Here is a 14,553-nt window from a genome sequence, read left to right as displayed (position 1 = left end):
CAATGGCCTTGTAATAGGGTACATTTGTGATGGCGAAAGGGATTTGCCATAGCACCCTCCAGTTGGCTCAGAGGTGACACTCTCTCATGTCCTCAGCAGCCCAGGGGCAGGCATAAAGAAGTTAGGTGGACTGAGGATTCCTCGACCTTACAGGGTGACGTACCTTGGGTCCCTGTGGTCCAGGCGCGCCTTCGGGACCTGGGAATCCCTTCTGGCCAGGATGCCCAGGAGGTCCGGGAAAACCTTTCTCCCCCTATTAAAACCAAAGCAAGACAAGAAACATACAGAACAGAAACTATTCAACCGCATACACAGCCTTCACCTCTGTGCGTTTTCTTTACGACTTGATAACATTTTGCCTATTTTTTCCTCTTAGATGTAGACAAAATTAGCCCTCAGCAGCGAGTGTAACAATAACTGAAAAGCTGCCAGCTCTTAGCATTTGTCTGCAGGCTGGGAGGTGCTGGTCCTTGATCTGTAATAACTTCCCTAAATGGCAGAACTCTACAGATCAGGGACGAAAGGAAAACATCAAGACTGGAGGGAAACGCAGTTAGAGAATTCTAGGTCAGTGGAGTGTGTTTATGGGGAGGTGGAGAGAGTGAGGCTAAGGCGCAGGAATGCGTCTGGGAGTGTGCTTAATTGCCCTGCAGATTGAAAAGAACAACACGCAGGCTGTGGGTCTTAGTTCTTTCTTGATTACTCAGGAATTAGTAACTCAGTCCGATATTTGTGTAGGAGATGCAGGAGAGATATCAAGGGTGGCATAAATAGCCAGTGTGAGCTAAATAGATTTTTAGAAAGGGTCAGATGATATGAGGGGAAAGCCCCTAGTAATGAGCGAGTGGAAGTAATTGAGGCCCGAAGAATGACAGGGTTCTGCCCACAAAGACTTTTCCCATGGACATGGATCCTGGAATTGAAAATTGCTCTTTAACAGTAAAGGCCACCACTTAATTCAGTCAATTTAATTATACAATTGGCAAATTAAACTTTATGAGCGTGAGAGAGGAAGTCAGAGTACTTACACCAAACAAAAAGAGAAATAAGAGTTTTCTAGACTCCTCTCAATAGTCAAGTACTTTTACACATCCTAGAATAGCATCTTGCACATAGTAGGGATTCAGTGATGTTTCTTGCATGATCTGAATGCACTATATTAATAGCTTCTGGAAAAAAACCCTAAATCAAACTACACATGAATTTTAGAATAATTTAAAATAAATATAACAATCACAGTTATAATTAGCATATAAATGCATGTAAAGGATTTATCTAAAGAGCTTAAAATACTTCCTTTTAAAAATATTAACTAGTCACCTTTCAATGTTGTTAAGCATATCATTAGTGTATCTGAGGAAAAGATTATGTAAACAAAGACAAAACTTCAGTTCTGCCCCTGTCTTAATTATCACAAATTGCAAGTTAATGGAGCAAATTAACAAGATTTCAAGGCAGTCCTTTTTTTTTCTTCTTGAAATGTGCCAAGGAGCTATACTAACTAGCCTCTGCTAAAATTTCACCTCAGTTAGAGCGCTGCTACAGGACTGCCCGCCAGGGGGCGCGCCTGCATCAACACTGCAGGACAAAATTTGCGGGTTTCCAGGTTTATATCCAAGTGAGTGAATCAAGTTATTTTCAGTTATGTCCTCGTGTTGTGCAACATTGTAAATAGAATATACACAAACTTTTTTTTTCGCTAACGTGTTTTTTTTTTCTTTACAGGCCAAGAGAGTTAAAATAACTGCCAGTATTTACACAGGCCACCTGAAGCTTCCCGGAAGGCCTTTTATTTTTTATTTATTTTTATTTTTTAGGTTAATGTTTACAGACAATTACTATACCATTGGATTTGGGAAATGTAATAACATACTGCTGCTCTTTCTGCTCTTAATGAAAGAAGAGTGGGACTTCCTGGATGAGCTCCATAGAGAAAAGAAGCAGAATTAAGGGAAGAATTAAGATTTTATTTTTTACCTTCTCCCCTTTGGTCCCATCACAGAAGCACTGGCCTTTGTCCTTGCAGACACAGCCCTAGGAAGAGGGAAAGAGAAAGGGTTTTGTGTCAAAACAGCTTGGTAAGTCCCGACTGCCTGGGCAAAGCAAACCTAGTTTCCGTTCTCGGGGCTGTGAACGCTAACCAGTAGCAGCCATGTGATGCTTGTGGCAATGTATGAATAGAAATAGGGTAGGCGAGGGAGAAGCTGTTGCGTACAGAACAACCGTCGCATGGGTGTACTTCATCCATATTGTATTTAAGAATTTTAAGAAATTTATTTATGGAAAAACGTCAGCTGTCCTTTTTAATTTGTAACCTTCTATAGTTGACCCGTATGAAATTGCCATGGCTGTAGGTGGAATGTGGTCCGACGTTGGCAAATGTCACAAGTTCAGCATAGTGGACGCATATGTATCTGTGTATCTTCTATAGGTGATGATGCTAAGGTTTTCTCTTCTTGAAATAATTCAAGACTGAGGAAAGATGGTCAATACCCATGATGTGTCTTTAAAAAGAACAAACTAATTCACTCATGTTAATACCAAAGTGTTCTTTCTTATTAACAAACAATTGAACTGTGAGCTTGGCAGCTCTTACCTAGCTATCTGGTCAGGCACATGCCAACTCTGATGAAGACAAATTTTCAAAATGTTCTCTAGCCCTGGCCAGGTAGCCCAGTAGGTTAGAGCATCATCCCGATACACCAAGGTTACAGGTTCGGTCCCCGGTCAGGGCACATGCAAGAATCAACCAATAAATGCACAAATAAGTGGAACAACAAATCCATCTCTCCCTCTCAAAAGAAATCAATCAATAAAAAAAATTTTTTAAATGCAAAGTGTTCTCTGCCAGCAAAGGAACAAAAAGAAAAACAGTTTAATATAGTAAATTTAAAATTTGTTTTGACACACATTCTATGATTATATATTTATCTTTCTTCTTTGGCTTAATATTAACTAAAAATCAGTTCTCTTCCTCCCATATCCACGCCCCCCCCCCCAAAAAAAAAGTACATTAGTTGAGAGCAGAGGCTGGGCAAGGATAGGCCAAGTGCTGGCTGATAGGAAAAATAAAAAGAAATCACCTCATATAGTCCCCCAAATGGGGACATTATTTGTACAACCAGAATTAAAAAACACAAACAAAAATATGTTTAATTGAACACATTTCCTGAGCCTATAGCGGTGGACTATGCTATCATTCAAAAACGGGAGTGCATAGTAATTTCAGACACTCATCATTGATACTCACCACATTAACACACATCACAACTTATATGAATGAAGAGCAAGTGATTTGAAAAGCCTGTATTTTCCTTAAGTTTTGGATATTTGGTATTTTTTAGAAGACCAAATTTTCCCAGTTTTCCTCCCTTGGGGATGCTTGGGGTCATTAAGTCATGTCTGACTTAATTCTTTTAATCTTGTCTTTCTAGGTTTTTAAACTGTAATGTTCAATCACATAGTTAAGTATACTGAAGATCCACTAAAATAATGTACTAATCGAGTATACGAGTATGCTAATATCTACCAAAGCAGTCAGCAGGCCTCCAAGCTTGGACCTCCAGAGCAGCAGCATCAGCACCAGCCAGAAATGGGTCAGCAATGGAAATCGTTGGCCCCACCCAGCAATCTGCTTTAACGGATCCCTGGATGATTCTGATGGCATTGCTCTGCACTGGCACCCAACATCCAGTCTGTAGCACGGAGCTCGTGCGCTGACATTTTCTGAACACTAGATCACCCAAGAGACTCATCTGCATGTCTGGTTTTTGTCTGTGACCCCTTCACTCCTCTCCTTGCAACAAGGGAGTCAGACGTGTGTGCTCTTCCCTTCAGGATGCTTTTTTCACTGATTGAAAACAAAAGCTTCTGGAAGGTAAGACTGTCCCTGGCTTTTGTTTCTGAAAGTGTGAGGACCTGTTGAGGGTTGTCCCGAGACTGGAGGGACCAGTCTTGCTGCTCCCACACAGGATCTGGAGGAGGCAGCTAGGCCTCGGCAAGTCTGACCTTGCGCCCACGGTGACCAGACACCAGGCCAGGAAGCTTGGCCTGGGCGAGGACCTGGCACTGAAGTTCCCATGGCAGTGGTGAGCCACTGTGTTTTCAAATGGATAGTGAGCACCCCAGATACCCCTCAACACCTGGATTCTGAGCATCTTTGGACCACAGGTGGGGGAAGCAAACTGGCAATTCTCTAATTCCTGAGACAGTGCAGAGAGGACACCTTATTTTTTGGAGTGAAAGTCATGTTCACTACGTACTACTAGAAATCTTTCAATTATATCTTGAGCAAATAAGCGATTGCTAAATTCCACCAAACCAGATCTGGTCCCCCTTCCTATACACCTCCACGGACCGCTTACAGACTTAAGACACTCATTTCCCTGAATTAGGCTGTTTTCCTAAAGTAAAAATTTAAACTTACAAATGTGTTTTAATAATTCAATAACTCAAATAGATCATTTAGCCAAAAGATACAGTGGGCACATTTTTATTTTCATTAATTTTGATCCACTTTTTTAGACCCGTTTTTGAAACACCATGAGTATATTAAGGAAATAGAGCCCATTAATTACTATTCAAGTGCTGAATCCATTAAAAACCAGTATGGCCAAATGCCACTAAGAAGGCCTAACTAATGGATATTTCTTAAGCAACATTTTTATGACTTCTCCTCTTCAAACAATAAAGTACCTGTTCATTTCCTTATACTATCATGAAGTAAGAAATCATTTGTTGTGAACAAAAAGCTCTTAATAATGTTTTATGGCCTTTCTCCCCCGCGGACCATTAATACATCAGGAAGTGACCCAAGGTTAGGTGTTGTTTTATTAGCACTTTCTGCATATTAAACAGTTAAACTTGTGAAAATCATTCTTTTAACAATCACATTCATTTTCCTTTATGATGACCTCACAATGCAAAAGAAACTTTGACAGTCAAGAATTTTAAAAAGTGCAGAAATCCAGAAATCACCTGCTTTAGGCCAGGCCTAGGTAGGCTCTATTCCCAGGTCCCCAGCTACTAACTAGAGCTTTGGACAAATTACTTCACCCTCCCGAGTTGCCTCATCTGTAAAGAAGGATGTTAAGCTCCGTCTTGCGGTGGCTTTGTGAGGAGGGTCTGAGGCGCTGTCACGGGGTCTGCAGAGTGAGGGCCCCGTGTTGAGTACATGACTTGGTCAATGGGGGACCCCCTCTTTCTCTCTCTCTCTCTCTCTCTTTTGCAACATCCTATGACTAAGGACATACATGCCACTGTCCTATCCTTTCTTTAGTCAGGCCGAACTAGCCATGGCCTTCCCAGACACACCCTCCTGAGGCCGGTTGTCTAGTGACAGAGAACTGCTCCCGAGTCTCAGGTCGATGGTGAGACTGAGGAGTAGTTTGGTTGAACTACAAATGCATTAACTGCAAATATTAATAGTACATTAACTATATTAGTCAATTAACCAAATATTATGGGTACAGGAGCACACACACAATTTATTTGCTTAATAAAATGTTGGTTTGAGACCCCAATGGTACGTGATACTTATAAATGAAAAGTGCCAAACAAATGTACAGTATTCCCTCACTTATCATGGGTATTACGTTCTAGATCCCCCGCGATAGGTGAAAATCCACAAAGTAGGAACCTTACATTTATTTTAGTATTTATATATATTTTAAGGCTTTATAAACCCTTCCCACACTTATAAACCGTTCCCAGTCCCTTATTAACCTTTTCCACACTTTTATAAACACTATTTATGTTCTTAAACATATTCTACACTCTTAAACCTACATAACTAACAACATACATATACCGTACTGCACAATGCCATGATAGAGCGGAAAATCCACGATAACTAATTAAACATAATATTTAAAAAAATCCCGCGATGCAGTGAGGCTGCGATAAGTGAACCGCGATACAGAGAGGGACCGCTGTATTTCCAAAGGCAGCAGGCGCTTCTGGGACTGCTTCTCAGCTGTCCCCTGCACTTTTCTCTCTTCCAGCCCCTGCTGTGCTCATGGACGGCCCGTGTACCACCTGCACTGCCTTCCGTCCCAGGGCAGTACAGCAGAGAGGCTAAGGGCAGACTTTCTGGGCCTAAATCCAGCTCTGCCAAGTCACCTGGGTGACTGTAAGTGACCTGTAGTGCCTCAGTTTCCACATCTGTAAAACCAGGTCAGTGTGTTAACACTGGTAAAGTACTTAGACAAGTCCGTAGGGTGCTTACTGAGGGCTGTGAAGGAAGCCGGATCAAGTGACCCCAAAATATGCCCGCATGACATAAAAATTACTTTGAGCTGGAGGCAATGGAGAAGTGGTAAGTGAAGAAAAGGGTCCTCCTTTTCTGCCTAAAGGCAGGAAATAAATTCTCCTTTTACTGGAGACAGATGCTTAGCCAACAAACCTTGTTAAACGCCCCCTTATCTTCCTAGTTACTATCCCTGGTCCAACACCCCCCCCCCCCCCCCCGCCCCGTCTTGCCAGTTTTTCACGAATTTATTGTTTCTTTGTCCAAAAAGTCTCAAAGCTTCCTGCTCTGGCTGCTTCTTTGGGTCTTCATTCTCTTGTGAAGGCTCCCACGCACATATAAACGGTTCATAACATGTGTGTGAATTTTCTCCTCTTCATCTGACTTTGTCATTATCATTTTCAGGCCAGCCAGGGACCCTTAGCGGGTGGAGGAAAACTCTTTCCTCCCCTACAGCTGTTCCTGGGGGCTGCCGACAATGTGGGCTATTACTAACTTATTAACTTTATATTGCTACTTAACTGCTCGTGAGCAGAGGGTGTATTCTGTTTACTAGGCTGCGCGGAGGAGCTGTCTCACAATTCTTTGTAACACTGGCAGGCAGGAAACAATTGTCTTTTTATTCCTAAATCTAATAAAAGACCTAATTATGCACCCACATGTGTTACTGTTCATTAATAGGCCAGGAAATAATTTCCAAATAATTTTGGATACTTCTTCTTTCTGCTCCCAGATCAGCCTCCCTAAGAGCATTCTCCTGCCCTCTGTCCACTCTCCCCTCCCCCATGCGCAGCCCAGCCCGGCCCAGCCCAGCCCAGCCCGGCTGGGGTTAGCATAAGGGGAAGTTGGCAACATTCAAAGCTGGTTAACACTCTACTGAGCAAGTCTGTTGATTTTGCAATATAATTATTGACCGTCTGCCCAGCCAATAGCCGGAGGTGAAAGTTTTTGTGGGTGAAAAAAAAAGAGCTGACCAAGTGCGGGCAGCTGCGCCAGACGGACTCCACGGGCTGCGCCTTGCAGGGCCCTTCCACCCATGTCCGCCTTAAGCCACCGCCCACGAGCCTTGGCAACACGCCCTGCAGTACTGGAGGGGGCCACCCAGGCGCTGATTTCTCGGTGGGCCCTTATTCCCCGCCCTCAGCTGCTGTCACCACACTTGCATGTCACAGGAATCTCCCTGCCACTGGTACTTCCTATCTTTTAATTCCTGTCCAGGGAGACATCACCCGGCTAGATATCTAAACCAGCCCCCCCTCCCCCCCCGTTTTTGATTTTCTGGATGACAGCAAGCATACAGATGACTGGTGTTGACAAAGAACGCAGCAATCAGAGGTCTCGGCAACATGTGGGCATGAGCAGTACATTAAGGAAGTTTTGCCCATCTTCTGTAACACAGTGAGCGGTATTTCTATCTGTAATCATGAACTCCAGGCTCTTTTTTATTTATTTTTGTCCTAAAAGGTTTTGAAAATTACATGAACTTTGAATGTCAGGGCTTATAAATAAAGTCTTATATTTCATCACTAAAAATGTGGGGGGATTTTTTTTCCCTTTCTTCTTCTATAGGATGTCCATAGTACCCTTGATTTTGCCTCCTGGCCCACAAAGGCTAAAGGATAGTTACCATCAGACCCTTTACAGAAAAATCTTGTGGACTCCTGATGCAAGTTATCTTGATTATATTTTTTTCTGTGGTGACATAGAAGTTACATTTTAAAAATTAAGATAGTAATTAACCCTTTGGGTGCTATGCTTAATTCAAAATTTGGATCAACATGAGAAAAAATTATATCAATATATAACCCGAGGTACAAAAAAAAGAGAACAAAACATAAAATAGGAATTATTCCATTGTTATTTACATTTACAGCCATCAAAAAAAAAAGAGTCGCTGGGAGCGATGCTGGCACTTTTGGGAAAATTTGTCAGCGTCACTCACAGCAACATTGGCACTCAAAGGGTTAAAGAAGAGATCAGCTCTGAGCTCAGCAAGAGACAGCCTTCCGCCTTGAATGGCTAACAGGATTTCTCTTTCCTTCCTACTCTCCCTTTACCTACTTCCTCTTCCCAACACAATTTAGTCCAAAGTTGTGATGGGCAGGGTCCAGAGCAGGCAACTTGGGAATTGTAAGAATCCAGAAGATCATCTAATCCAAAAAGCCCTAATATTTTGAACTCCAAAGAGCAGGAAAGTTAAAAAAAAAAAAAGAGAGAGAGAGGCCAGCAGAGAATTGCCTTACTTATATTTTGCTGTATAAGGCAATGGTCACCTCCAAACACAAACAAACCTACCCTCCCATCCAGCAGCCCCCAGGGAATCTATCATCTGCTATCATCATTATTGTACAAGAAAAAAAAAAAAGCATTAATAAAAGAAGCAAGTAAATGTTTACAAAGCACAAGATGCTCCTTTAAAATGGAAACAATTAGCTTTTGCTTCATAAACATTCTCTACACTCTTCTTACATTTTTCATATGCTGAACTGTCCACGACTAGCCCTCTCTTCTGCCACCGTCCTGTCTGGGCCACCCCATCCTGTCTGGGCCACCACTGTCGGCTCAGTGACCTGTGACTGCACAGTTTTCTCTTTGAATACTGAGGGAAATGTACCTTCAACCTAGACTTTACACTCAGCAGCTGACAGAGTAAGTTTGAGGAAACACAGACATTTTCAGATATGTAATGACCCAAAGACATTACTTTCAGGCACCCATTCACAGAGAACTACTGCAGGATGTGCTCCACCAAAAAGACAATCAGGCCAAGAAAGGGAAGGACGTGACATCCAAGAGCAGCTCTAACTTGGGAGGACTGTCTCAGGAGGACATGGGACAGCTGACCTTGATTGGAGCCACAGCGTGGTGGCTGCCTCTGAGGACACCAAGCAAACAAGAAAATTGTGTGATGGGTGTGACAGTAGAGAATTTAAAACTTCAGGAAAAACAAAAGTTTATCCAAGAAACTCTACGAGCATAAGAAGTGGGGCTCAGCAGTGAATAACTTCCCATAATCATACACTAAGGATTCAACCCAAAGTTAGGACATGAGCAGATCGGGAAGGTTTGAGAAAAAGGAGGGAGGTGAGTCATGGAAAAGTCCTCACTGACCAAACTGCAAGTCTATCGATAGTGTGAAATTGGCAACTTGGGAAATACCTTTATTGACCTGCTTTTCAGAAATATGATCAATAATAGACAAAATAGCTATAGGAGTTGAAAGTGGTTGCCTCTGTGGAGGGGAAGTTGAGAGAATGAAACTTGGAGAGGGGCTTTGTCTTTAACAGTGCAAGTATTTTATTTTATTTTTTAGTATTTTTATATTTTATTATTACTTTGTAGTACTTCCTAGTACTTTATTTTTATTTCTTACTCTATTTTACTTCACTAAAAGTGAATAACTAAAAGTAAAATTCAGCCCTGGCTGGGTAGCTCAGTTGGTTGGAGCATCCTCCTATAAACCAAAAGGTTGGTGGTTCGATTCCCAGTCAGGGCACATACCTAGGTTGCTGGTTTGATCCCATTTGGGGTTTGTATGGGAGGCAATCAATAGATGTTTCTCTCTAACATTGATTCTCTCTCTCTTTCTCTCTCACTCCCCCTCCTCTCTCCGTAAAGTCAATAAACATATAAAAAAAATAAAGTTCACTTAGAACAATAAAAAAGGAAGTTCATCTCAAAGGCTGAAAATTTCCTGTTACTTTACATTTAAATCCCTACAATTTATTATTTTCTCAAACTAAGTTCATCTGAAGTGATGTTTTCCTCCCATTTGGAAAACTACCAATTTAGTGTGGTCTTCCTGGTAGAAAAAAAGTACAGTAAGAATAAACATAGGAAAATTTTAAAGGAAAACTATTCAGACAGTTGATGAAAAAAAAACCTTAGGCTGACAATTCTTTGCAGCCGAAGGTAAAGCCCGGAGGCAGCCCGAACTCCCCTTGGCTACGTGCTCCTCTGTGGTCATAAATCAGAGAATGCAAAGACCGCAGGAGGGCTTAGGGGTCATCTGTTTTCCAGTGATTTCGAGGTTGGTCCAGATTTTATGTGGAGCCTGGAACTTCTGATTTTCCCTCGGGCAGATGAGCTGACCACAGTTCGGAGAGGTTTTGTCTCAGGGGCAATACGTTGGAGAAGAATAATATTTATGGCTGAATGGGGCTCTCGCTCCGTTCCTGGCTGTAGCTGGCCACCAGGAAGAAATTATTTTCTCCCTAGAAGGTGGAGGGGAGTAGATGCTGCCCCATGAACTCTGATAGGGCCTGGACATCGGCCAGTAAATCGGGACTCTAGCTCTCTGTGAAGGATGGGAAGGCAATCAGAGTCCCTGAACATGACTTGTAGAATGTATGAAATAAGTGTCTGGGATGCTTTTGTTGCATTTGTTATGATTAACACACTTCTTTGATAACACTGGCTCAAATCAAATTGTGATTAGGAAAAAAAATCTCCTTTTTTAGTTTCACGGCATTCCAATAGAAATTTAGGTTCCCAATGTTTAGTATCTATTAACTACCTGCAACCCCTCGGAATCTTACTTTTTCCAGGAGTCCATCTCCAGACAGTTGGTCTGAGGGCCTGGGATCTGCATTCGAACCAAGGAGCTCAGGAAATGGAGAATCTCCTTCACGTGTCAAGCATTCAAGTGGGAACTAAGATTTATCTAAAAAATTATTATACTAAGCTCTGTGGTGCTTATGAAATAAAAAAACAAAATTGACTTTTAAAAATAGAGGATGGTTGGGATTATCACCTGTAAAATAAATTCCCCATTGGGTCCCTTTTCTGATTAAAATCATTTGTTCATTCCCTGTGACCAGCAGCGTTAAGTCTAGACTCATCGGCATGATGTGAGGGGTTTTCTGTATTCTGGTCCCCACTACTTACCCAGCCTCAGAGGCCGCTGGTCACCCCGGGCTCTCGTTCACATTCCTGTGCTTTTCCACATGGCCCTTCTGTGGCCTGAATGCCCGCTGCTCATTCCTCTTACTCAGCGTGGCTAAGCCCTGCCCATCTTGGTGCCACGCAAAGGTCTCCTCTTTCTGGAAGAGCCCTGTTCTCAGTCCTGCCTGGTGAGTTGCTTTAGCATCTGTTTCATGCACAGGTGTTCTCCTAACACATATCAAATTGCATTGTGATATTTGTTTCCATGCAATGTTCTCTGCCAGCTGCCAGGGCTTCTAATAGGAAGCCACATTTTACTCGTCTTTATGTTCCTGGTAACATGGAGGGGGGGGGTGTCGTTCTCTCAGGGGGAGACTGTTTCCTTCGCTGTGTCACATGACTTAATGGACCTTCGGGGCGGGGGTCCATACACATGGAAAGATATCAAGAGTAATAGAATAAAGACCCCTTCATTTATCACTCAGGGTAGGAAAGAGCACTTCCCCAATGCAGTGGCTGCCCCTGGTGTTGTCTGAAGTTTCGGTTAAACCTGTTCTCTCAAACTGCCTTATTCTGGGGAAATTCCACAGCTGCACTCTGTCCTGTGCTGGTCCATGCAGGGAAGAGGACTTGTGGAAACTGAAATGTTGGTGTGATTCAGTCTTCAGCAAGTACAGGAAATCAGAAGGAGAAGTCACCAAGAAAATACAGGCACCAGGGCACTGGCAGAAATCGCGAGCAGAATTTGGACTTCCCACGGATTGGAGATGGCATTCAAAGAATTTCAAGTCGTTTTAAGCCTCGAAGGACAGGATACTCCCAGGTAGCATAGGGGCTCCAATTATGAAAAGTAGATGCCCAATAAATGTCAACCGTATGAAAAGATAGATTACATGGTGCTAAATGCATCGAGTTGGTGGTACGTGTAATTTATATAACCATGCAAGATATATGGCTATTTTGAAAGTAACAAAAGGTTAAAAATGAATCTGGACAAGTGTCAGGTACAATACGATGCTTCAGCACTGAAAACAGATTACAGAGAGATAAGCACACACATACAATGATGACAGCTGGAGGGAGATGTCATTCAAAAATAATTCAGAAAGTGTAAGCTGTGTCTCTGGAAAAACAAACATTTGCATATTTTAGGCATTTTGATGAGTGACTGAGTTTTTCTTCTCATCCAGGGGACTAGTGCCAAGTAAACACAATCTCAGGAGCAGATAAATGTGAAAGTCACAGGTGAATTAACCAGAGGCCTTAGCACTGGCACTGGGGGGAAAAATCCACGAGCTGGCAGAGTGAGTTATGATAAATAGGAAGGACATGAAGAAAAGAATAAATACGTGAGCCAGAGGGCAGAGTAAGTGGCAAAAGCAAAGGGGATTGGGTCACAAATAATGGCTCGGAGGACAGAGGTTTCAACCTGTGCTATTTTATTCTCGATCAAAAGATGAGAAAGTCTGCTCAATTGTGATATCAGTTTTGTAAGAACACAAAAGGGTATATGAAATGGATTTTTTTTAAAATGAAGTCTGTCTTTTAGAATAAAAATTACAAGTGGGCAGAAACCACCTAATTCAGAATGCAAAGCCATTGAAATTTGGCTCTAAAGTTTAAGCATCTTTCGGAGCTCCCCGAGATCATTAAATTTGCACACTTTGCTAGTATTTGCTTTGCTTTTCTCTTTACGTTAAACACATCTTTTAGTTGTTGCTAAATAAGAGTTTGATTAGTCAGCTCGGATCAACAGGGCAGGCACCTAGGTCACCTGTTGCTTCACTGTTAGCTTTAGAAGAAGCTACAGAAAGAACAACAAAAGCACATTTACATCAGTTTTCTTAAGACGGAGATGTAATCACTATCATACCCTAATAAAAAATGCCATGTTTTTACATGAAAACTCTTCCAGTGTGTGATTGCACTTAGACATCTCAAAAGGGGATCCAGCTATTCTAGCAGGTTCCCATGCATGCACACGCACACAGAGACACACACAGGCCTGTAACAGTCCTTTAACAAGGCTGGCAGTCAGGGCTAATGACGGCAGCCGTGTTGTGGGCTGGGCTACAGTCACTACACAAGGTTGCTATTCCATCAAATTCAGGTGTTTGAAAAGGCGAACTCTGGGAGTTCGCACGTGTATTTTAATGGTGAATGTGGCTAATACGACGGTGCCCGGAGCCTCCTCGGCCCTCCGGCAAGCATGGTCTTGTTTGCAGAAACAGTCTGCGCCATGGAACAAGCAAAGCCAGTAATGCCCCAAATAATGTTTAACTTTCAGGCTTCCACATCCTACCACTTCATCTCCAGAGAAAAATACTTAGGTCTCATCAGAGACCATGGGGATCAGAATTCCATGTGAGCACATTTTTTTTTCCCCACCATTACCTCTACCTTTGAACTCAGTTGCTAAAACCACAGATTTCATTTCTGAATCTTTGCATCATAATTAAACTGCTTGATGACACACTGATAATTCCCACCATTTACAGCTTCCCTGCAAAAGTGGAGAAAACCCCCCAACTTAACCATCATGTAAGGATGATGCACCAGATATCTTTTTTTCTGTCTCATGTCAGATTTTTCAGTAGCTCAAATCTATTAATTGGCTATTGGCACAAATACCCAAGTAAAACATGGCCATAGCCAAGAAAGCATTGTGGTTAAACTCAAGACAAAACATTACAAATGTTTAAAACTAGCAAATAGACCTTCAGAATGTACACACCTGTGGCTTGGTGAGAGCACCTGACACACTGCTTGCTCAGGAAAGGAGCGAAGTGGTTGATGCCAACAAGGCCGATAGAAGTCACCACACTATACACGGCGACCGAAAGGAGTCCCATTCGGACCCCAGGGTGGTTGGGAAACATGAAATGTTCTACGAAGTTCAATTTCTAAATAACTGAAGTTTAAGCTTAAAAGTCCTCACACATGGCTCATCTGTCATTATATTACATGCTCCTCGGCCTTGGTAAATAGATTGTAAGTGACATAATCCTCCCTTTCTAAACACTGTTGCTGTCACTGTTAACACTTTTGTGCCCTGATGGATTCTTGGCACATAACTGATGATTAAGAAATATTTGGTGAGTGATGCTACTGCTTGTACAGAGATATTTGCATCTGTAGCATTCGATTTCAGGATGGTATATGATTTTAATTGTTAAATATGCTTTGTCTCTGAAGGAGGCTTTTTAGTTTTTGGCATTTACTGTTCCTTCTTTCTACTGTTGGTTTTCTGCCCATAGCTGTCTGTACCTCTTCCCATATGTGAAACATCGATCGCATGTTTCATATATGCTATTGATTAAGAAATTAGGTAACTGAAATGTGGTAGAATTTCTTGTACATGCAGAATAGAGACTCTGGGTAAGGTCTGAAAGTCTCAACTTCAGTCAAATTTCAGGAGCTTT

General features: G+C 42.2%; 1 protein-coding gene across 1 annotated transcript in view; it reads right to left on the bottom strand.

Annotated features, from left to right (window-relative positions):
* Positions 1–2,231, bottom strand: part of COL4A3 (collagen type IV alpha 3 chain) — a 70,848-nt gene extending 68,617 nt beyond the window's left edge. The window contains exons 1-3 of the mRNA XM_090288430.1: positions 2,142–2,231; positions 1,978–2,034; positions 164–253 (exon numbers count right to left, since the gene is read on the bottom strand). Of these exons, the coding sequence (XP_090144556.1) occupies positions 164–253; positions 1,978–2,034; positions 2,142–2,231 (237 nt within the window). The remainder of the gene's footprint in view (positions 1–163; positions 254–1,977; positions 2,035–2,141) is intronic.
* Positions 2,232–14,553: the final 12,322 nt, after the last annotated feature.

This window comes from Furipterus horrens, unplaced genomic scaffold (assembly GCF_987537825.1).
Source record: "Furipterus horrens unplaced genomic scaffold, mFurHor1.1.pri manual_scaffold_1, whole genome shotgun sequence".
In the NCBI taxonomy this organism is placed as follows: Eukaryota; Metazoa; Chordata; class Mammalia; order Chiroptera; family Furipteridae; genus Furipterus; species Furipterus horrens.
The sequence above is the reverse complement of the archived record's forward strand: the minus strand, read 5'-3'. Positions and strand labels throughout refer to the sequence as shown.